Genomic DNA, 22337 nt, shown 5'->3' on the forward strand with positions numbered 1-22337 from the left:
CCTAAGGGTATGTTTTCAGGCAAATATGCTTTGTAACCCATGTGATAAAGCGCTTAACAAACGCTAATAAGAATTAACTTATACACTGCAACGTAAAAACAACTTGCCGTTATGTTCCATCCTGAGTCTTTTTAACCACTTCAGACCTCCAAAGACGTGTAGTTGATAAAATAATTGTCCTGACCATTCTTCAGATACCAGACAAATTGTTGTTTTTTTTTTTTTTTTTTTTTTTTTTTTTTTACTTGATCCCAGCCTGGTGGATGGTGGGCTAATGGATGGTAGGGTCATAATATCTTCAAGCCTGGATGGTAGGGTCATAATATTTGCTTGCTTAGATGGTAGGGTCATAACTAGTGATGGGCGGACGCGCAGATTCCAGGGATCGGCGAGTCCAACTGGGTTTAAAGTAAAAACCCAATTCCTGTCCAAACTTGAACCCTGGATATCTGCCTAGACGCCGGACCCCACATGAGTCAATGGGGACCAGAATACAGCGCTTTAAAATGGTCGTAGACGGGTTAGGGGAATTAGAGCAAGTGCGTTATACATGCCAGTCTCCACGCGGCTGTTAGGCTATGTGCGCACGTGTGCGTATTACATGCAGTTACGCTGCGATCTGCAGCGCAGCGTAACTGCATGCGTCCTGCATCCCCTGCACAGTCTATGGAGATTGTGCAGGAGCCGTGTGCACGTGGCGTATTAGAATGCAGTGATTCGGCTGCTGCCCGAATCGCTGCGTTCTAAGAAGTGACATGTCACGTCTTCCGTGCAGTTTGCATGCTGTCTATAGGGAGATGCAGCATGCAGAGCGCACGTTCTCTGCCGGCACCATGCGCTTCAGAACGGAGCTTTTCAGCTGCGCTCTGAAGCGCACCTTTTAGGTGCGGTGCAGCGCGCACACGTGCGCACATAGCCTAACACTACTTCTGGGGCCGCTCATTAGCCTTCATACATATGCACTGCTTCACCCGCCCACTGGCAGTCCCGGCGTCTCTGATTGCAGTGAGACGTTCCGTCACCCTGTGTCTGACTGCTTTCAATCACAGGCGCTGTGTGTGTACCTAGAGTGTAAAAATAAATAAAATTATCGGAATGCCCCCCCCCATATTGATACCTAACACAGATAAAGCATACAGCTACAGACTGCAGCCCCCAGCCGTGTGCTTATCTTGGCTGTGTATCAATATAATAATAAATAAATAGGGGGTGCGTCTTATAATCCGAATATACGGGGGGGGTGTATGTGTGTATATATGTGTGTGTGTGTGTGTGTGTGTATATATATATATATATATATATATATATATATATATATATATATAATATTACTGCAGGGTCCGCTCTGAAGCGGTTCTAGGGGCTGATGAAGCTGCTGGAGGGGAGCCTTTCATCTCCTGCTCCCGCTCATATAATATGCACTGCCGCTGTCCATCACCGTGGTGCTGAAACCGCACTGCAGCGATGGGCTGGGGGAGCGGCGCATATTATATCTGCCTGCGCCCTCCTTTGATGACACATGCCCCCCCTGTGTTAGATATGGCCCCCATGCTGCTGCACATAGTAAAATAAAACACTCTTTACTCACCTCCTCCAGAGCTGATCTCCCGGTGTCTATGCTGCTGTCTGTGATCAGGCACGCAGAGATGATATGCAGCAATAGTGGGCCGTGTGCCAGCCATAGGGGACATGTGGCATCACTGGGGGACGTGTGCCAGTACAAGGGGGCTATATTCAATATAAGGTGGCCATATCCAGATTAAGGGGGCTAATTTTAGGATGGGGGGGCTATGAGGGACATATACCCTATATGATTTGTTAGACGGACACTGGCATTATAAGACGGACCCAATTTATTACAAAATTCTCTATTCCTTCACCAAATTTGGGGGTGCGTCTTATAATCAGGTGAGTCTTAGGCCCGTTTCACACGTCAGTGAAAAACACTGACGTTTTTCACTGGCGTGTAAAACACGCACATGTCCCTCCGTGTGCCGTGAATCACGGCACACGTGGGTTGTCTAAGTGCAATCCGGGCTCCGTTCTCCATGGCCCGTGATTGCACTTAGAGAATAACTCACCTGTGCGCGCTCCCGCTCTCCATGGTGCTGATCGCTCCCGCGGTGCAGCATCCGGCCAGCGCTGACCCCCGCAGCAGCTGCTTCCGGGTCGGCTGTGTCGTGCATCATGAATATGCGCGACAGTAATGAGCCGGCTCAGAAGCAGCAGGGAGAACAGGCTGCAGAGAGCGTCGCTGGAGCCCGGTGAGTTAAAATGCTTTTTATTTTAGAAGCACGTTTTTTTTCTGGCACGTGTTTCACGGACCACACCACTGCGTGGTCCGTGGGACATCAGTGATGCCAGAAAAAAATTGACATGTCTCTGTGCGGCAATCACGGACACGCGGGTACGCCGCACGGAGACACGTGCAGTGAAAAATCACTGATGTGTGAGCAGACCCATTCTTTATAATGGGTCTGCGTATGTCAGTGATTCTGGTACGTTAAAAAAAAAGCACAAACGTACCAAAATCACTGACGTGTGAAACAGGCCTTATAAAGCGAAAAATACGGTAGGTATATGTGTGTGTATATATATATATATATATATATATATATATATATATATATATATATATATATATATATATATATATATATATATATATATATATATATATATATATATATATATATATATATATATAAAATATTTTAAATTATTTAAATAATTTTTAAAATAACCAGTGTGTGGTTCCCCCCAATTTTAATACCCGGCAATGATAAAGCTGACACCTGGGGGCTGGTAATCTCAGGCTGGTGAGGACTCATGGTTATTGACCCCCGTAAAATAGCAGTCTACAGACCTCTAGGATTGTTGCATCCATTGGATGCGATAATCTCAGAACTTTACCTGTCTCATCCTGATTACCCTTGTGTGGTGGCAATCGGGGTAGTAAAGGGTTAATCACAGCTGCCACTAAGCCCTAGATTAGTAATGGAAGGCGTCTGAGACCCCCATTACTAATTTGTGAGCAAAAATAAATAAAATACAAAACACAGAAAAAATCCTTTTATTGAAATAAAATACAAAAAGACACCCTCTTTCTCTCCTTTATTAACCCCCAAATACCCAGTTCTGATGTAATTCACACGAGGTCCCACGACGATTCCAGCTCTGCTACATACATACTGAAGGCTGGGTACCCGGAGTTCCCTGAGAATTCCGGGACCAGCGCTTGGATAGTTTTGAACCCGCACTAGTCCGGACTTTTACAGTATGAATTCAACTATCACTAGTCATAATATATTCTAACTTGGATGATAGTATAATAACATCTGTTAGCTTGGGTACTGGGGTAATGTTTGCTAGTCTGGATGTGTTGGTAATAATATATGCCTACCTGTGTATTGACGTAATAATATCTGCTGGTCTGGATGATGGGGTATTATATGGTAGTATGGATGGTCTGGTAAAAATGTTTGCAAGTCTGGACCATGGGGTAATATCAGCTAATATGAATGGTTGGGCAATAATATCAGTTAGTGTGGATGGTGGGGTAATATCTGTTCATCTGGACGGTGGGCTAAAAATATCAGCTAGTCTGGATGCTGGGGCAATGATATCCTCTAGTCTGGATGCTGGGGCAATGATATCCGCTAGTCTGGATGCTGGGGCAATGATATCCGCTAGTCTGGATGCTGGGGCAATGATATCCGCTAGTCTGGATGCTGGGGCAATGATATCCGCTAGTCTGGATGCTGGGGCAATGATATCCGCTAGTCTGGATGGTTGGGTATATAATGATGTATCTGAATAATTTCAGTCTGCATGTAAGATCACAATGATCTAGGAGGAAGTGAGTCAGGAGAACCCTTCAGCTCCTCATAACTCAAGGCCATTGGAAAGTGAGACTTTTATGGTGGTTAAGAGATTTGATTCTAATTTTGTGCAAAAGGGAATTTCCAATTTTGCTCAGGGTGGCTTCTTCATGGGTTTCAATGAATAAGCGAGCACTTGCGTGACTAAGAGTGAGCTGATATGGTTTATTTTTACTGTCCTCCTATTTCACCCTTTGTGGAGAATCTCTTCCTGAGCACATTAGTAAGCCTGGCTCGGTGCTTATGGTGTATCGGAGCTAATATAGCATGTGTATCAGCAGTGAGGACCTGGGGGACCTGATTCATGCTTGTAGACCGCTGCACCGAATGTCTGCTGAGATTCTGATCTGAATGAGATGACAGAAGGTGCAGCATCTTGGCTGTGTTAGTCTTTCATTGTCTTCGGACCCCTTGGGTATAAATCATAGGCCAGAAAAAGGATGTTTAGCTATTTTAAGCAAAGTATTGCCAGTCTGGGCACAAAATTCTCTAGAGTTCTAATCGGGAAAACCAAAGAAGTCTCAACCTGAGAGTCACCAGACGGCAGCTCTCAGAAGACTGAATTAGGACTAAATTTACAGCTGATGTATGGAAGCAGAAGTCATTATCATTCTGAAATGTTTTGTTATTTGAAAGATTCAGCTACAGAGAAAATGCTCTGGCACAAAAATATGCAAAGGGCAGGAAGTAAGGTATTGTCATCATGTTCCCATGTGTAGTTATTTATATAGGGAATAAAATAATGTCAGATGGATTTTATTTTCATATCCAAAAAAATTGCTGGATTTTAATTTAATTCTCTGGTAATACCATTACCATCTTTAAAATACTATTCCGATTTTATTAAATTGCTTTAGTTAGCATGACGAGAAGCAAGTTTGCAGTTGACTTGCTTTTTCCTATCTGCTGTCAACCTTCTGATATGAGAACTTTATTTTACATAGTGTACAACTTGTCGCCAAGGTCACCAGAGCCTGGCAAGTGTGCCATAGCTACATTGCATTAGAAGCTACTGACTGAACTCACAGAGTAATAATAATTATTCAGTTATATAGCGCCATCAATTCCACAGCGCTTTACTTACATCAGCAACATTGTCCCCATTGGGGCTCACAATCTAAATTCCCTATCAGTATGTCTTTGGTGTGTGGGAGGAAACCTGGAGAACCCTGGAGGTAACCCATACAAACACAGGGAGAACAAACAATCTCCTTGCAGATGTTGTCCTTGGTAGGATTTGTACCCAGGACCCCAGCACTTCAAAACTGCAATACTAACCACTGTAGTGATACGTGCTGTGAGAAACCATCCAGTTCCCGCATAAACATTTTTTTTCTATAAAAACATTTTATTGATCTGCTCTTTAACCCCTTCAGCCCCGGGGCACTTTCCGTTTTTGCGTTTTTGTTTTTTGCTCCCCTTCTTCCGAGAGCCGTAACTTTTTTATTTTTCCGTCAATCTTGCCATATGAGGGCTTGTTTTTTGCGGGACAAGTTGTACTTTTAAATGAAACCATAAGTTTTACCATATGGTGTACTGGAAAGCAGCAAAAAAATTCCAAGTGTGGAAAAATTGCAAAAAAAGTGTGATGGCACAATAGTTTTTGGGATGTTTTATTCACGGTGTTCACTATATGGTAAAACTGATGTGTGGGTATGATACCTGAGGTCGGTGCGAGTTTGTAGACACCAAACATGTATAGGTTTACTTGTATCTAAGGGGTTAAAAAAAATTCACAAGTTTGTCCAATAAAAGTGGCGCACGTTTTGCGCCATTTTCCAAAACACGTAGCGTTCTTATTTTTTGGGATCTATGGCTCAGTGACGGCTTATTTTTTGCGTCTCGAGCTGATGTTTCTAATGGTAGCATTTTTGCGCAGATGCTACGTTTTGATCGCCTGTTATTGCATTTTGCGTAAAACTTGCGGCGACCAAAAAACGTAATTTTGGCGTTTGGAATTTTTTTGCCACTACGCCGTTTACCAATCAGATTAATTGATTTTATATTTTGATAGATCGGGCATTTCTGAACGCGGCGATACCAAATATGTGTATATTTATTTATTTTTTAACCCTTTAATTTTCAATGGGGGGAAAGGGGGGTGATTTGAACTTTTAGGTTTTTTGTTTTTTTTTTAATTTTTTAAAACTTTTTTTTTACTTTTTTTATTTTATTTTACTAGTCCCCCTAGGGGGCTATAGCGATCAGCAATCCGATTGCTGATCGCTATCTGCTGATCACAGCTATACCGCTGTAATCAGCAGATTCAGTCACTTTCTTTCTTCCTCTGCTCCGTGCCGAGGAAGAATGAAAGTGAAACTTCTTAGCACCAGGCGTCATCACATGACCCTGTGCTACGATGGCAACCCCCGAACGTCACGTGATCACTCACGTGACGTCCGGAGGGGGCGGCGGTAAGAAAAAAAGATGGCCGCGCGCATATAGATCTCGCTGCCAGACTTTGGCAGCGAGATCTAAGGGGTTAATGTTCCGGGTGGAATGCGATTCCACTCGGAACATGTAGGCACACATGTCAGCTGTTGAAAACAGCTGATATGTGTGCCGATCCACGCCGCCTGCCCGCGGCAGGGGGCGGGGATTACCGGGACACGATCCATGACGGAAAGATCCGTCCATGGTCGTGAAGGGGTTAAAATAGGAGTTAAAAAAATAAACCGCTTGATTTAAGCATTTCGAGTTTTGAATGCTCTTAATCAAAGCTTGATAGCATTCAACTCTTGAAATGCGTAGGTGGGTTTCATATTATTGATCCCCTATATTAAGAGCAAACAACCCCTGGCAAAAATTGTGGACTCACCTGGCTCTGAGGATGTTCATTCAGTTGTTTACTTTTGTTTAAAAAAAGCAGATCACAGACATGGCACAAAACTAAAGTCATTTCAAATGTCAACTTTCTGGCTTTAAGAAACACTAAAAATAATCATGAAAACATAATGTGCTAGCCAGTAACGGTTACTTTTCAAGACCAAATATTGAGCATTTATTTACTTTTCAAGACAAAACGTGGGCATTTATTGAGCTGTCTCCCCAGTGCCTTTACCTGACATGCAGCCCCATATCATCAATGACTGTGGAAATTTACATGTTCTCTTTTGGCAGTCATCTTTTTATTATTTAGCTTTTCTGTATGTATCTCCAATTTCCTTTAGGCGGTTTCTTACAGTTCGGTCATAGACATTGACTCCAGTTTCCTCCCATTCGTTCCTCATTTGTTTTGTTGTGTATTTCCTGTTTTGGAGACATATTGCTTTAAGTTTTCTGTCTTGACAGTTTGATGTCTTCCTTGGTCTACCAGTATATTTGCCTTTAACAACATTCCCATGTTGTTTGTATTTGGTCCAGATTTTAGACACAGCTGACTGTGAACAACCAACATCTTTTGCAACAATGCATGATGATTTACCCTCATTTAAGAGTTTGATAATCCTCTTCTTTGTTTCAATTGACATCTCTTGTGTTGGAGCCATGATTCATGTCAGTCCACTTGGTGCAACAGCTTTCCAAGGTATGATCACTCCTTTTTAGATGCAGACTAACGAGCAGATCTCATTTGATGCAGGTCTTAGTTTTTGGGAATGAAAATTTACAGGGTGATTCCATAATTTTTTCCTCATATTTGAGTGATTGTATAATTTTTCCCTCTGTTTGGTCTTGAAAAGTAACCGTTACTGGCTAGCACATTGTTTTCGTGATTATTTTAAGTGTTTCTTAAAGCTAGAAAGTTTTCATTGGAAATTACTTTAGTTTTGTGCCATGTCTGTGATCTGCTTTTTTTAAACAAACGACTAAATGAACGTAATCCGCAAGGTGAGTCCATAATTTTTGCCAGGGGTTGTATTAGCCCAAGGTTTCTTCCCAGAAATTCAGCCATTATGGACTTATCTGGATCTGGTGAGCTGGTGTGAACCTTTTTGTTGCAGGAGTAGTGCCTGCCCCTTGCAACCAGGAAGTAAGAAGACTGCACAGCAGAGGGATGCTCAAGGCTGTAGACGTGATAACATGATTTCCATCAGCTGGCGTCACCGCTAGCTCCTGGAAATGTCACATATGCCGGGGCTCATTTCGGCTGCATCAGTGCGCCTTTTGAAGCTGGGTGTACGTGAGCTGTCTCCTGAACTTTCGGTCATATGCAGTGTACCTCATGTAGCCGGGAAGTGTACATTCGGCTTCAAAGGCGCACTGACGGAGCCAAAATGAGCTTTGCGCATGTGAGATTTCCATTAGCTTTTGGTTACCCGAAATCAAGAGCAGGGCAGTATGCTTCTGATGATAGATGTGACAATCCTTTTAATTAGAATAAAACCTATACAGAATACAATCTGGGCATCACATGATTAGCCCCTGACTGACATTATACACATGGAGCCTTTAGATATAAGTACCAGAACATCTTAATTGCTAATAGTGTTTACGTTCTAGGTTCGTTATGAATAATCCATTCATCCATATAAGCCTCACATGTATTTGTAAACATTGTTTGTCATATTATTTCTTCTGGCATATACATGTGCAATGACAGCTTCAGGCCTGAGCCTAAATGTTTGCCTATCTTTTATGACCTCTTTCTGCCTACAGGTATGTGACGAGGTGAAGGCGTACCTGCTGGCTGATATGGCACACATTAGTGGTCTTGTAGCAGCGGATGTTATTCCAACTCCTTTTGATTACGCAGATGTTGTAACCACTACAACTCACAAGACTCTCCGAGGAGCCAGGTAAAACATTCCATGTGTTCTCAATGCTTATTCTTTTGTTGAGTCTCAACAAGTTTTCTCTCCCCTCCTCTCTGTCTCTCCTCCCCTCCCTCCTCTCTGTCTCTCCTCCCCTCCCTCCTCTCTGTCTCTCCTCCCCTCCCTCCTCTCTGTCTCTCCTCCCCTCCCTCCTCTCTGTCTCTCCTCCCCTCCCTCCTCTCTGTCTCTCCTCCCCTCCCTCCTCTCTGTCTCTCCTCCCCTCCCTCCTCTCTATCTCTCCTCCCCTTCCTCCTCTCTGTCTCTCCTCCCCTTCCTCCTCTCTGTCTCTCCTCCCCTTCCTCCTCTCTGTCTCTCCTCCCCTCCCTCCTCTCTGTCTCTCCTCCCCTTCCTCCTCTCTGTCTCTCCTCCCCTTCCTCCTCTCTGTCTCTCCTCCCCTCCCTCCTCTCTGTCTCTCCTCCCCTCCCTCCTCTCTGTCTCTCCTCCCCTCCCTCCTCTCTGTCTCTCCTCCCCTCCCTCCTCTCTGTCTCTCCTCCCCTCCCTCCTCTCTGTCTCTCCTCCCCTCCCTCCTCTCTGTCTCTCCTCCCCTCCCTCCTCTCTGTCTCTCCTCCCCTCCCTCCTCTGTCTGTCTCCCCCCACCCTCTGTCTCCCCTCCTCTTTTACTTAAATGCATGTAGTTTTATAGAAAATGATTTTTTTTATTTTTTTTCTCTTCAAAACTGTTTAATTAAAAACCTTGAACCGTTTGACTTCTGCAGCCTCCTTGTTTCATAACCAATAGAAGATTGTAGAACTGTATATGTACTATAACGCGTAGAGATTGTGGTGGCTAAATTGTTCCAATTTTCTAATAAAAACCTTGAAAAAATATTTTTGTTTTTAAAATTAATGCCTTTTAGGAATAAATGTCACATACCTTTTTTAAAAGGGTTGTGTGATGCCCTGACAAAATCAGGTTGTCACAGAAGACTGCATCCATCTTCCAGATGCAGGAGACTCTCCTCCTTGGCCCTCCAGCACAACCCCACACAGGTACAAACACCAGCCACAGAAGCCTAGCCACCCCCCCAGGACAATAGGGACACACCAGTGGGCGGGGCCAGGCAGATGGTGATGCCCACCTAGGGGTTCTGAGGTGTTAAGGGGAGGGAACAAACAGTGTGGACTGGACAGTGGAAGTGAGAGGAGTGAAGTGGTAGTCGGGGGTTGTAGCTCCCGGACAACCTGAGCTGACTAGGTGGCAGAAGGCAGAGCAGGGCCACAGGCGACGGAGATCCGTCACCTTCTCATTCAAAGAGTTTTCTTTATTTTCATGACTCTGAAAACTGTAGATTCACATTGAAGGCATCAAAACTAGGAATTAACACATGTGGAATGAAATACTTAACAAAAAAGTGTAAAACAACTGAAAATATGTCTTATATTCTAGGTTCTTCAAAGTAGTCACTTTTTGCCTTGATTACTGCTTTGCACACTCTTGGCATTCTTTTGATGAGCTTCAAGAGGAAGTCACCGGAAATGGTCTTCCAACAGTCTTGAAGGAGTTGCCAGAGATGCTTAGCACTTGTTGGCCCTTTTGCCTTCACTCTGCGGCCCAGCTCACCCCAAACCATCTCGATTGGGTTCAGGTCTGGTGACTGTGGAGGCCAGGTCATCTGGCGTAGCACCCCATCACTCTCCTTCTTAGTCAAATAGCCCTTACACAGCCTGGAGGTGTGTTTGGGGTCATTGTCCTGTTGAAAAATAAATGATGGTCCAACTAAATAAATATCGGATAGAATAGCATGCCACTGCAAGATGCTGTGGTAGCCATGCTGGTTCAGTATGCCTTCAATTTTGAATAAATCCCCAAAAGTGTCACCAGCAAAGCACCCCCACACCTTCACACCTCCTCCTCCATGCTTCACGGTGGGAACCAGGCATGTGAAGTCCATCCGTTCACCTTTTGTGCGTCGCACAAAGACACGGTGGTTGGATCCAAAGATCTCAAATTTGGACTCATCAGACCAAAGCACAGATTTCCACTGGTCTAATGTCCATTCCTTCTGTTCTTTAGTCCAAACAAGTCTCTTTTGCTTGTTGCCTGTCCTTAGCAGTGGTTTCCTAGCAGCTATTTTTCCATGAATGCCTGCTGCACAAAGTTTCCTCTTAACAGTTGTTCTAGAGATGTGTCTGCTGCTAGAACTCTGTGTGGCATTGACCTGGTCTCTAATCTGAGCTGCTGTTAACCTGCGATATCTGAGGCTGGTGACTCGGATAAACTTATCCTCCGCAGCAGAGGTGACTCTTGGTCTTCCTTTCCTGGGGCGGTCCTCATGTGAGCCAGTTTCTTTGTAGTGTTTGATGGTTTTTGCTACTGCACTTGGAGACACTTTCAAATTTTTCCCAATTTTTCGGACTGACTGACCTTCATTTCTTAAAGTAATGATGGCCACTCGTTTTTCTTAGCTGCTTGTTTGTTACCATAATACAAATTCTAACAGTCTATTCAATAGGACTATCAACTGTGTATCCACCAGACTTCTGCACAACACAAATGGTGGTCCCAACCCCATTTATAAGGCAAGAAATCCCCCTTATTAAACCTTACAGGGCACACCTGTGACGTGAAAACCATTTCCGGTGACTACCTTTTGAAGCTCATCAAGAGAATGCCAAGAGTGTGCAAAGCAGTAATCAAAGCAAAAGGTGGCTGCTTTGAAGAACCTAGAATGTAAAACATATTTTCAGTTTCACAATTTAAGTATTTCATTCCACATGTGTTAGTTCATAGTTTTGATGCCTTCAATGTGAATCTACAATTTGTAGAGGCATGAAAATAAAGAAAACTCTTTGAATGAGGAGGTGTGTCTAAACTTTTGGTCTGTACTGTATATGGAAGGCTATGGGGGTGCATTATAATATATGGAAGACTATGGGGGTGCATTATTTATAGAGAACTATGGGGGTGCATTATAATCTATGGCGAACTATAGGGGTACATTATAAAATATGGAAGACTATGGGGGTGCATTATTTATAGAGAACTATAGGGGTGCATTATAATTTATGGCAAACTATGGGGGTGCATTATAATATATGGAGGACTATTGGGGTGCATTATAATTTATGGAGGACTATGGGATCTATATTCTAATACATGGAGGGCTATGGATGGTATATTATAATATATGGAGGACTATGGGGGGTGCATTATACTATATGGAGAACTATGGGTGATGTATAATACTATATGGAGCACTATGCAGGGTCAATTTTACTATATGGAAGGCTATGTGGCGGTCATGATAATATTTGGAGGGCAATGTGTGGGCCATTATACTATTTGCAGGGCTATGAGGGAGCACTTATGCTTTAAGGAGGGCTCTTTGAGGGCTGTGTTGGGGACAATTATACAGTGTGAAGAGGTGTGGAGGCCAATATACTGTATGGCAGAGACACATTTCGGATAGTATCTTAGTCGTGATAAGGCACTAGACGGAACACCTGTCATGTAGACACAGTATCGTCTCTGCCAAAGTCTTAAAGTATCATGCTACTGTTTAAATAAATGAAGATTTTTTTGTAATAAAGAAAGAATTCTATATTAATCAATTTCCACCTACTCGCTGGATTCCATCTGTTTTTTTTTTTCTTCATTATACGGTTTGTAGGCCAATTATACTGTCTGGAGGGCTGTGTGGGGGCCCATTATACTGTCTGGAGGGCTGTGTGGGGGCCACAGTTGGGGATTAGACTGTGTTGGGGGTCACCATACTTAGCTGGGTTAGTTGAGGGGAGGACAGTAGGGTCATTATACTGTGTGTGCCAAGAGTTCTTTGGAGGAATTCCTAGTGGGGGTAATGAGTAGTGTTTGTGGGTCACTTTTCTTGGCATCATACTTTATGGGTACAATGAAAGGGAAATCTAGGTGCTTTAATAGGAGGTAAATTACTTTGTAAAGTTGTGAGATATGTTCTTATGTGACCCAGACAACGATGATTTCCTTCTTCTTTTTTTTTTTTTTTAAAGGGTGGGGGGGCAATTAGAACTCCGGCCGTAGGGCCCCATGATTTCTATGTACGCCCCTGTATAGACATTGTTTTCTGCTGACCTATATTATTTTTTTAGACATTTTTTATGGAAAACATCCACCTCATAATCGCCACCAATAATGTTCCACTGGATAAAGTAACCCTCAGATACAAAACATGTAGTGATACTGGATAACAAAGCACCTGTGACTGAGCGGACTGCTGATGACTCAGTACACCATCCTCTTGATTCCTGGAGGATGAGAGCTGTCCTCGCAGCTATTCTCAGTGTTGATATTTTTCCGCCATGGCGAGCTGCAAGTACATATTTTTATTTATTTGCTGGCATATAACAAGAGTGGATTCTAATAATAAAAGATATCAGTATTTTGCCGTCAGCTGTGTGCTACCCGGTAGTTTCAGTTATTATAATGTTGACGTGAGAACTTCTTCATGCTGCTCTCTTCACCTTCCAATCAAAGCAATTAACAAACCGGTCTCAGCGCACGCATGTCTCTGCCCTCACCTCCCCTGCTTTTTTCCTGATCTTTGAAGTTTTTCGTTATTATTATTTTTTGCACCTCTCTTGCTTCCGTCAGTTTCACACCCTGGAGTGGAGCGAGAAGCAGGAAACGCTGTGAAACTGAGCAGCAGGGCTCCCCAGTCCTCACGCTGGGCTCCATTCACCCTTTCTCCGCTCCGGAGATCTGCAGGATGCAACCTTACAAAATGTCTAGTGAGCGGCCAGCAAGATATATATTTATAGTATGCAGCAGATAGGGACCGGAGGCTTACAATGTTTCACGTAAAAACGATCCTGAGGTCAAATCCTACTTTATATAATTCAATTATTGATCAAAACAATATGTAGGTGGCAAAACAGATCATCTTATGTTCTTCTATCTGCTAATCTGCTCTGCTGGGTTTTATTTGCCTAGGGCTACTGTATATTTCCCTAGAATCTGAAAGCCTTCCTATTATGTAGCTTGGAGATAATTTGCTTATAAGAAAAACCAGTACGGTGGCATCCATGATAAAGTATGTTGGTAATAAAGCCTAATATTGTGTGCCTTTGCTCAGTGTCTTTTATATTGAACATTGATAGCCTGTTCTACCACATCAGTGCCTAAAAAGTAGTCATAAACCTAGTGGCAACAGCGGGCGTCTGGGAATTAAATAAAAAAAAAAACCTCAAGTCTCCTTACACTACAGCACTAAGATGACTCTAAAGTGTGTCTGTCAGCACCGAATGACTGTACAAAAGACGTACAGGCGCTCAGTGCATCATGGCGCGGACAAACATTTAAGTGCAACTTCCCACCTGCTTGTTTTCTATCTATATTCACCCTCCCCTCTTCTTTGATTGACAGCTCTGGCTCTATAGACCAGGGCAGAGATAGATAGAAAGCAAGAAGCTGCACTTAAATGATTGGCCCCACCTTGATGCACGAGCGCCTGTACTTTGTTGACCAGACATTCTGTGGTGACCGTTCCTTTAAATTGTGCTTCCACGAGGGAGTGAAGGAAAGCTGAATAACCACCAACTTAGTAACTACAGCTTGCACGAGATTTTCTGTCTGTCCAAATTTGTCACTACATATGGGCCGACATGGCTCTGCCCTTATAACTTGGCCAGCAAATACCAAGTGCTGCCCAGGGTGGGTGTAAAATCCAAAGTTTTAGAAATATACTGGCGGCTTTCTCTTAGGTCAGAATCAGTCCTCTATTCACAAAAAACCCATGTACAGTAAGTATGGACAGAGCGTTAATAGCAATGATCATTAGTAGATAGAAGGAAAAAACTCTGGGCACTGCTTACCGTATGATGGTGCATGCTGGTGGTGTTTTCTTAATCCAAGACGTTCTTCGTGAGGAGCCGCTTGCACTATTGTTATCCTGTAACAGGATTCTTCTGAGCTTACACCTGTAGAGTCATGGCTAAGCAATAACTAACAGCCACCGTGGTGCTTATGCCAAGCAGAAGAAGTGTCCATCCAAAAACAAGATCGGCAGCAGTCTGCGGTGTGAGAAGTTTTAATTTCACGGGTCCACCACTTTCACTGGTGGACCCGTGAAAGCACCCCTAGAGGTGTGAAATGGTACCGTCGTCCTCTGTGCTCCCTCACCTCCCCTATGCTTTCTCACCTGTTTGTATGAAGCAAAATTAAAACTTCTCACACCGCAGAGTGCTGCCGAACTTGTTTTTGGATTAATAGCAATGATCATTTCGCATGGCTTTGCCCCATAGAGGCTTTGTCAGGTCTGTCTAGTCTGATGCTATAATCAATCTGATCATTGAGTCCTAAGGTACCATGGACATTCGTCTTCATGATCCACCACACTTCTTCAGTAGTGATCCCGGTAAATTAAGAGCAATATAACCCCCTCCCTCATCCATTTTGCTCTTACTTGACTTGCGCTGATCTTTATTTGTGGCAATAGATTTATAATGTTCCCTGAAAGTAAAATTTTATCTGTGTAAAAATGACCAACAAGGCAAAAGATTGCAAATACTGCAAGTCAGTCTTAGGGCCTCATACACATTGGACTAAAGTTGACATAACTGCTGATAATAGGTTCTACCAGCAGTTTGTATGGACTTCTCTGACAGACAGAGGAGTGAAGGATATGTCATGTCTGATTTCAGACCGCTGACCCTTTTGTTCTTTAGCGATAAGCCCCCGGCTTAAGAATTCAAAAAAAGTAGTATAATAATGCCCAAGGAAGCAAAAGATTTGCAACCTTAGTTTGTTGATTGCTTTTTGCTTTTTTTTTTCTTTTATATTAGGTCTGGACTGATATTTTACCGAAAAGGTGTGAAATCCGTGGATAAGAAAACTGGAAAAGAAATTCCTTACAACTTTGAAGATAAAATCAACTTTTCCGTTTTCCCCTCCATCCAGGGAGGCCCACACAATCATGCCATAGCCGCCGTCGCTGTAGCATTAAAACAGGTAAGACCTAAGCAGATTCTTATTTTGTGGTATTAAACTGTGGAAAGCAGGTAAGATCACTATGGACAAACTAGTCAAGTATGATTTACATAGCTTGTTAAGTTTTACTCTGTGTGAGGATACGTCCACACAGGACATATCTGAAAGTGTGCAGCTCTACAACAAAACTGGTGGATTATGTTACTGAAGTCTGTGGATTTCGCTTCTCCGTATTGTCGTAAATATCTGCATACAGGAGATGCGTCTCTTCCACACCACTGCACCAAAACACTCGGCACATCTCCTGCGCAGAACACTCCTGTATAAACCATGCAAAGACTCTCCTTTAGGATAAGTTCCTATGATGAGTTTTTTGATGCGTATTTTCGCTGAGTAACAACCACAGCGTCTTACAGTTCCAGCAAAGTGGATGGGATTTATAGAAATTTCCTGCTTACTGGTCTTTATTTTTTTTTTTTTACTTAGCAATAACTGAGCTGTGGTGCGTCTTGCCAGTCTGCAACTTATCAATTTCTCTACAATGCGGAAACGCACTAAAAAGCTAAAAAGACATGTAATCCGCTCATGATTGTATCAATAACATTTTGTAGAAGGCAAATACAAGGAATGGAGGTGAGTGGACCCATGGAAGTTTGGATTCTGTGGGTACAGCCAAAATTTTTTAAAGTTCGGTTCTGGACTCAGACTTGATCTGAACTTCATTTAAAATTACTGATTGGCAGTTTTTTATCTCTAAATCACATGCAGCCAGCAGAGTTGAGCGAGTACCTAACTATCCGTACTCGCTATACTCATAACAAATACTGTCTAATACTCTCGTATTCGTTCCGAATAGCATGTGCAATGCAAGTCAATGGGGAAAAACTCGCAATGTAATGAGTAACCCGAATGCCATACTATTTGCTACTCGCACGAATAATACGGCATTCGGGTTACTCGTTACATTGCAAATTTTCCCCCATTGACTTACATTGCACATGTTATTCGGAACCAATATGCGAGTACTAGACAGTACTCGTTATGAGTATAGCGAGTACGGATAGTTAGGTACTCGCTCAACTCTAGCAGCCAGCCATACATAGATCACTTCAGTGGGCTGGGGTTTTCTATATTGTTTGTTTTTTATGTAGACACTACATCTGATCATGCTGTCATTATCTTTAGTGTGAGCCGTTCAAACACTGCAAGCGGCTCACACTGGGCTGAGCACCGAGCGTACCCGAGCACAGCGATGCTCGCGCAAGTGGTTTGCATACATAAGCACTCGAACTTTTTTTGTTTTCTTGGAAAAGTGTGTGTTCGAACCGAACACTTCACTCATCTCTAACCAGGAAGTATCAAAAACAAAGAAGCCTTCTAAAAATATGACCTGCCAACAAGAGACAAAAGATGCAGCATCAAACACGCTATAAAAACGCACCCCAAAAGGGCAATTCAAGTAACCTAAATTATCAAATGGGTTCAGAAATGCTGCAGAAAATCCACAGCATCCAAAACTCACCAAGTGCTCATTGTGGGAACTTATGCTAGGTTCACATGTCCAGTAATCATCCATTACAACGGTTCCAGCAGCTATCCGTTGGCAACAAAGTTCTGTAGAAACAACTTCTTTGCCTGTTTTTGAAACGAGAATTAGAGATGAGCAAACCTTACCGAACAAATGCTACGCCTCCAAACTGTTCGTCGAACCGTTCTATGAACCTTTCGAACCTCATTAGATTCAATGGGAGGCCAAACCTAACGCAGAGAAAACTTCTTTAGGGGGGTTGAAAAGCTTCCAAAACAGCAAAAATACGTTTTACGGTGCAGCCCCATTGTTTGGGCATTGCCATTAGCTTCCTAGACTATTGACATAAGAAATATAGAAGTGGATGAGAGGTGTAGGGCTGCTGCTCCCATACCCCTGCCAGTACAGACAAGACACAACTTGGAGACCCATCTTGGAGTCTTGACATTTTAAAACCTAGCAGGCAGACAGTGGCATCAACTGCCCCCTTCATATGCCCATAGTGTCTTTGCACAGAAGGGAGGTATGGTCCATACAACACACAGGATGTGGCCTGGCATTTAAATTTTAAACATCAAGAGATGCATGACTGACAGGCATGGGCCTCTTGCTCCAAGAACCTGGGTACTACAAACAAAAGACAATTTGGAGAACCTACTTAGAATCTTGATATTTAAAAACCTTTCAGACAGACATCAGGACAGTGGCATCAATTCCCTTCCCCCCCCTCCATTTCCCTATAGTGTCTTTGCACAGCAGAGAGGTATGGTCCATGCAACATACAGGATGTGGCCTCGGTTTCTCACATGGGTCAAAAATACTAGGCATGGTCACTTTCATAACAGCTGATGGGCTCACTTCCGTGACTGTAGCTGGTAAACGAGTGGAGATTCTGCGGTCGGAAACCTGTGTGAAAAGAAATTTGATGGTGATGCAGGAGGGGGAAGAAGCAGCAGATCCGGCTGATTTGGCGCCTGTTTGTATAGGCCTAGTTGTTCAGATTTTAGCGCAGTAAGATTCCCACAATAATGCATGTTGGTTGCGCATCTGCTGGTTCATGTATGTAGTAGTCAAATTATTTGAAATTTTGCCACTACTGAGTCGTTTACAATTTTGGCAGGTAACGAAAGTTGGGTCATCCTTTGCGGTCTCAAAAAAGGCCCTGGATAGGCAACTCTTCCTGCAAACTGCAGACCCACGACCTTTGCTGGCCACAGCCAGAGTTGTGGCTGAGGATGCAATGCTTCTCATGGTTGCATGACTACGTGTTTGTGCAGGAATTGCCAATGTAATATCCTTGTCTTCCTCCTCCTTCTTACCTGCTGAGCTACTCAGCTGTGTGCCTCTGGGTTCACACCAAGTGGGATCTAGAACTTTGTCATGCTCTATGTTGTCCCAGTCCTCTTCTTTTTGACCTGACATCACAGGACAGTACGCATGCGCCTCAGGTCATCAGCTCCACCCCAGGGGGTTAACGTCAGTGGACGAGGGTCAGGATCCTGCTCGGACCCTACTTCGTCCGGGCCAGTTTCCAACTGACACAGATTTTGGGCATCGGTGCAGACTCATTCTTCCTCTTCAGTCGGGAAATCTTTGGAGCAGACCTCTGATGCCCATGGCATAGAATGTGTGAACTGCTCTGCAGACTTGCCCATATGTGGTTCCCCACAGTCAGTTTGCCGGTTGGACATTTGTGACGCAGGCAGAAACAAGTGTAATTGGGGTGGCACTTCTGAGGAATGAACGATGTGTGATGTTGAGGTGCAGGAAGAGGAGAGACTACTTGATGCAGCGCTTGCCATCCACTTAAGCACATGTTGTTTATCAGCCTCATTTCGAAGTTGAAGTGAAAGAAATCTAGAGGAGTAGGCTGTCCAGTAATGGAAGTTGTTCTAATTTCTCTTGGGATAGGATGGGCCAGTGTTTGCTCACTAGAGCTTTGACTAACAGAACTTCCCACATGTCGACCTTGAACAGCCCATCTTTCACCCTTCCAATACAACCTCGTTGGTATTTAACACTCATGGTTAATATACCCTTCCCCTTTCAGAAAAATGTTTTGCAACCCTAAGCCCACACCTGTTAGACACCTGACACAAAAGTTAAATGATTTATTTCCTGCCTGAGTTGGCAATATTGTGAAGGCACTAAAAAGTAGCAATAACTAGAAATGTGTTTCACTGCGTAATTTGGAACAGACACTGAAAAGTGCCAAGACCTATTTAGCCAGTTCACTAGCAAATTTACAGCAGGCAGTTCTAACTAACAATACCAAGAAATGTGGTTGACTGTGTAATTTTGAACAGGCAATGAAAAGTGCCAAGACGTATTTAGGTAATTCACTTGCAGATTTACAGCAGGCAGTTCTAACTAACAATACCAAGAAATGTGGTTGACTGTGTAATTTTGAACAGGCAATGAAAAGTGCCAAGACGTATTTAGCTAATTCACTTGCAGATTTACAGCAGGCAGTACTAACTAACAATACCTAGAAATGTGTTTCACTAGCTAATTTGCAGGAGGCAGTAATAAGTAGCAATACCTATTTAGATCCTTCACTGGCAACACTTTAAGAGGCACTCATAAGTAGCAATACTTACCGTATTTTTCGCTTTATAAGACGCACTTTTGTTCCCCCAAATTTTGGGGGAAAGTAGGGGGTGCGTCTTATAAACCGAATATACGGATTTCCTTATTATATACTGCAGGGTCCAGGGGAGGTGGGGCCGCTCTGGAGCGGTGCTGGGGGAGCTGGTGGAGGCTGGTATAGACTTGTGAAGCTGAGGGCGGCAGCGTTTGATCTCCTGCACCCGCTCATATAATATGCACAGCTGCTGTCCACCCCTGTGGTGCTGAAATTGCACCGCGGTGATGGGCTGGGGGAGCTGTGCATATTATATCTGCCCGTGCTTCCCTTTGCTCACAAATGCCCCCTCCCCCTGTGTTATCTATGGCCCCCATGCTGCTACCCATAGTAAAATAATAAACTCGTTACTCACCTCCTCCAGCATCTGCCGTCTCCCTCCTGCCGCTATGATCAGGCATGCAGAGATAACACACTGCTGTGCCGATCACATGACGGGGACTGTGAACCAGGAAATGCAGGAGGCCGGAGTTCAACCCTGAGGAGGGGTACACAAGGGAGCACAGCGCTGGAGAAGGTAAGGAAAGAGTTTATTTTACTAAAAGCAGCAGCATGGGGCAGCGTGTGTGCCAGCCACAGGGGCCAGGGTGTGTGCCAGCCACAGGGGCCAGCGTGTGTGCCAGCCACAGGGGCCAGCGTGTGTGCCAGCCGCAGGGGCCAGCGTGTGTGCCAGCCGCAGGGGCCAGCGTGTGTGCCAGCCACAGGGCCCAGCGTGTGTGCCAGCCACAGGGGCCAGGGTGTGTGCTAGCCACAGGGGCCAGGGTGTGTGCCAGCCACAGGGGCCAGCAAGTGTGCCAGCCACAGGGGCCAGCGTGTGTGCCGGCCACAGGGGCCAGCGTGTGTGCCAGCCACAGGGGCCAGCGTGTGTGCCAGCTACAGGGGGCAGCGTGTGTGCCAGCCACAGGGGGCAGCGTGTGTGACAGCCACAGGGGGCAGCGTGTGTGCCAGCCACAGGGGGCAGCGTGTTTGACAGCCACAGGGGGCAGCGTGTGTGACAGCCACAGGGGGCAGCGTGTGTGACAGCCACAGGGGGCTGCGTGTGTGACAGCCACAGGGGGCAGCGTGTGTGACAGCCACAGGGGGCAGCGTGTGTGCCAGCCACAGGGGGCAGCGTGTGTGCCAGCCACGGGGCAGCGTGTGTGCCAGCCACAGGGGGCAGCGTGTGTGCCAGCCACAGGGGCCAGGGTGTGTGCTAGCCACAGGGGCCAGGGTGTGTGCCAGCCACAGGGGCCAGGGTGTGTGCCAGCCACAGGGGCCAGGGTGTGTGCCAGCCACAGGGGGCAGCGTGTGTGCCAGCCACAGGGGGCAGCGTGTGTGACAACCACAGGGGGCAGAGTGTGCCAGCCACAGGGGGTAGCGTGTGTGCCAGCCACAGGGGGCCAGTTTGTGCCAGCCACAGGGGCCAGCGTGTGTGCCAGCCACAGAGGGCAGTGTGTGTGCCAGCCACAGGGGGCAGCGTGTGTGACAGCCACAGGGGGCAGCGTGTGTGCCAGCCACAGGGGGCAGCGTGTGTGCCAGCCACAGGGGGTAGCGTGTGTGCCAGCCACAGGGGGCCAGTTTGTGCCAGCCACAGGGGGCAGCGTGCCAGCCATAGGGGACATGTTGCATCACTGGGGGACGTGTGCCAGCCCAAGGGGGCTATATTCAATATAAGGTGGCCATATCCAGATTAAAGGGGCTAATTTTAGGATGGGGGCTATGAGGGACATATACTCTATATGATTTGTTAGACAGACACTGGCATTATTAGACGGACCCCATTTATTAAAAAAAATTCTCTATTCCTTCACCAAATTTGGGGGTGCGTCTTATAATCCGGTGCGTCTTATAAAGCGAAAAATACGGTATTTATTTTATGAAATGCCGATTTGTGGCACACACCTTTCCCTACACTGCAGTCCCTATTCTACACTATCGCTTTCCTATCTATCTCCGTTACCTATCCTTAAACCCCTAGCTAACCTGTCTAGGAGCACCGGCGGCAGCACCTTCCCTAATGTTTCACATTCACAAAATGGTGCTGACGCCACAGGTCTGCATTTTATATGCAGACAGACATGTGACTAAAGGCCGCTTTACACGCTGCGATATCGGTACCGATATCGCTAGCGTGGGTACCCGCCACCATCTGTTGTGCGACACGGGCAAATCGCTGCCCGTGCCGCACAACATCGCCCAGACCCGTCACGTACTTGCCTGCCCGGTGACGTCGCTGTGACCGGCGAACCGCCTCTTTTCTAAGGGGGCTGTTCGTTCAGCGTCACAGCGACGTCACAGCTGCGTCACTGAACCGCCGCCCAATAGAAGCGGAGGGGTGGAGATGAGCAGGACGTAACATCCCGCCCACCTCCTTCCTTCCGCATAGCGGCCGGGAGGCAGGTAAGGAGAGGTTCCTCGTTCCTGCGGTGTCACACGGAGCGATGTGTGCTGCCGCGGGAACAAGGAACAACTTCGTTAATGCTGCAGTAACGATATTTGAGAATGGACCCCCGTGTCACCGATGAGCGATTTTGCACGTTTTTGCGACGATGCAAAATCGCTTATAGGTGTCACACGCAATGGCATCGCTAATGCGGCCGGATGTGCGTCACCAATTCCGTGACCCCAACGACTTCGCATTAGCGATGTC

General features: G+C 45.2%; 1 protein-coding gene across 1 annotated transcript in view; it reads left to right on the top strand.

Moving 5' to 3' along the window:
* The window catches only part of SHMT2 (serine hydroxymethyltransferase 2), a 126424-nt gene that overhangs the window by 77327 nt on the left and 26760 nt on the right, over nt 1–22337 (top strand). The window contains exons 7-8 of the mRNA XM_075337066.1: nt 8478–8617; nt 15392–15557. Coding sequence (XP_075193181.1) covers nt 8478–8617; nt 15392–15557 — 306 coding nt within the window. The remainder of the gene's footprint in view (nt 1–8477; nt 8618–15391; nt 15558–22337) is intronic.

The sequence above is a fragment of the Anomaloglossus baeobatrachus genome, chromosome 2, assembly GCF_048569485.1.
Source record: "Anomaloglossus baeobatrachus isolate aAnoBae1 chromosome 2, aAnoBae1.hap1, whole genome shotgun sequence".
NCBI classification, from domain to species: domain Eukaryota; kingdom Metazoa; phylum Chordata; class Amphibia; order Anura; family Aromobatidae; genus Anomaloglossus; species Anomaloglossus baeobatrachus.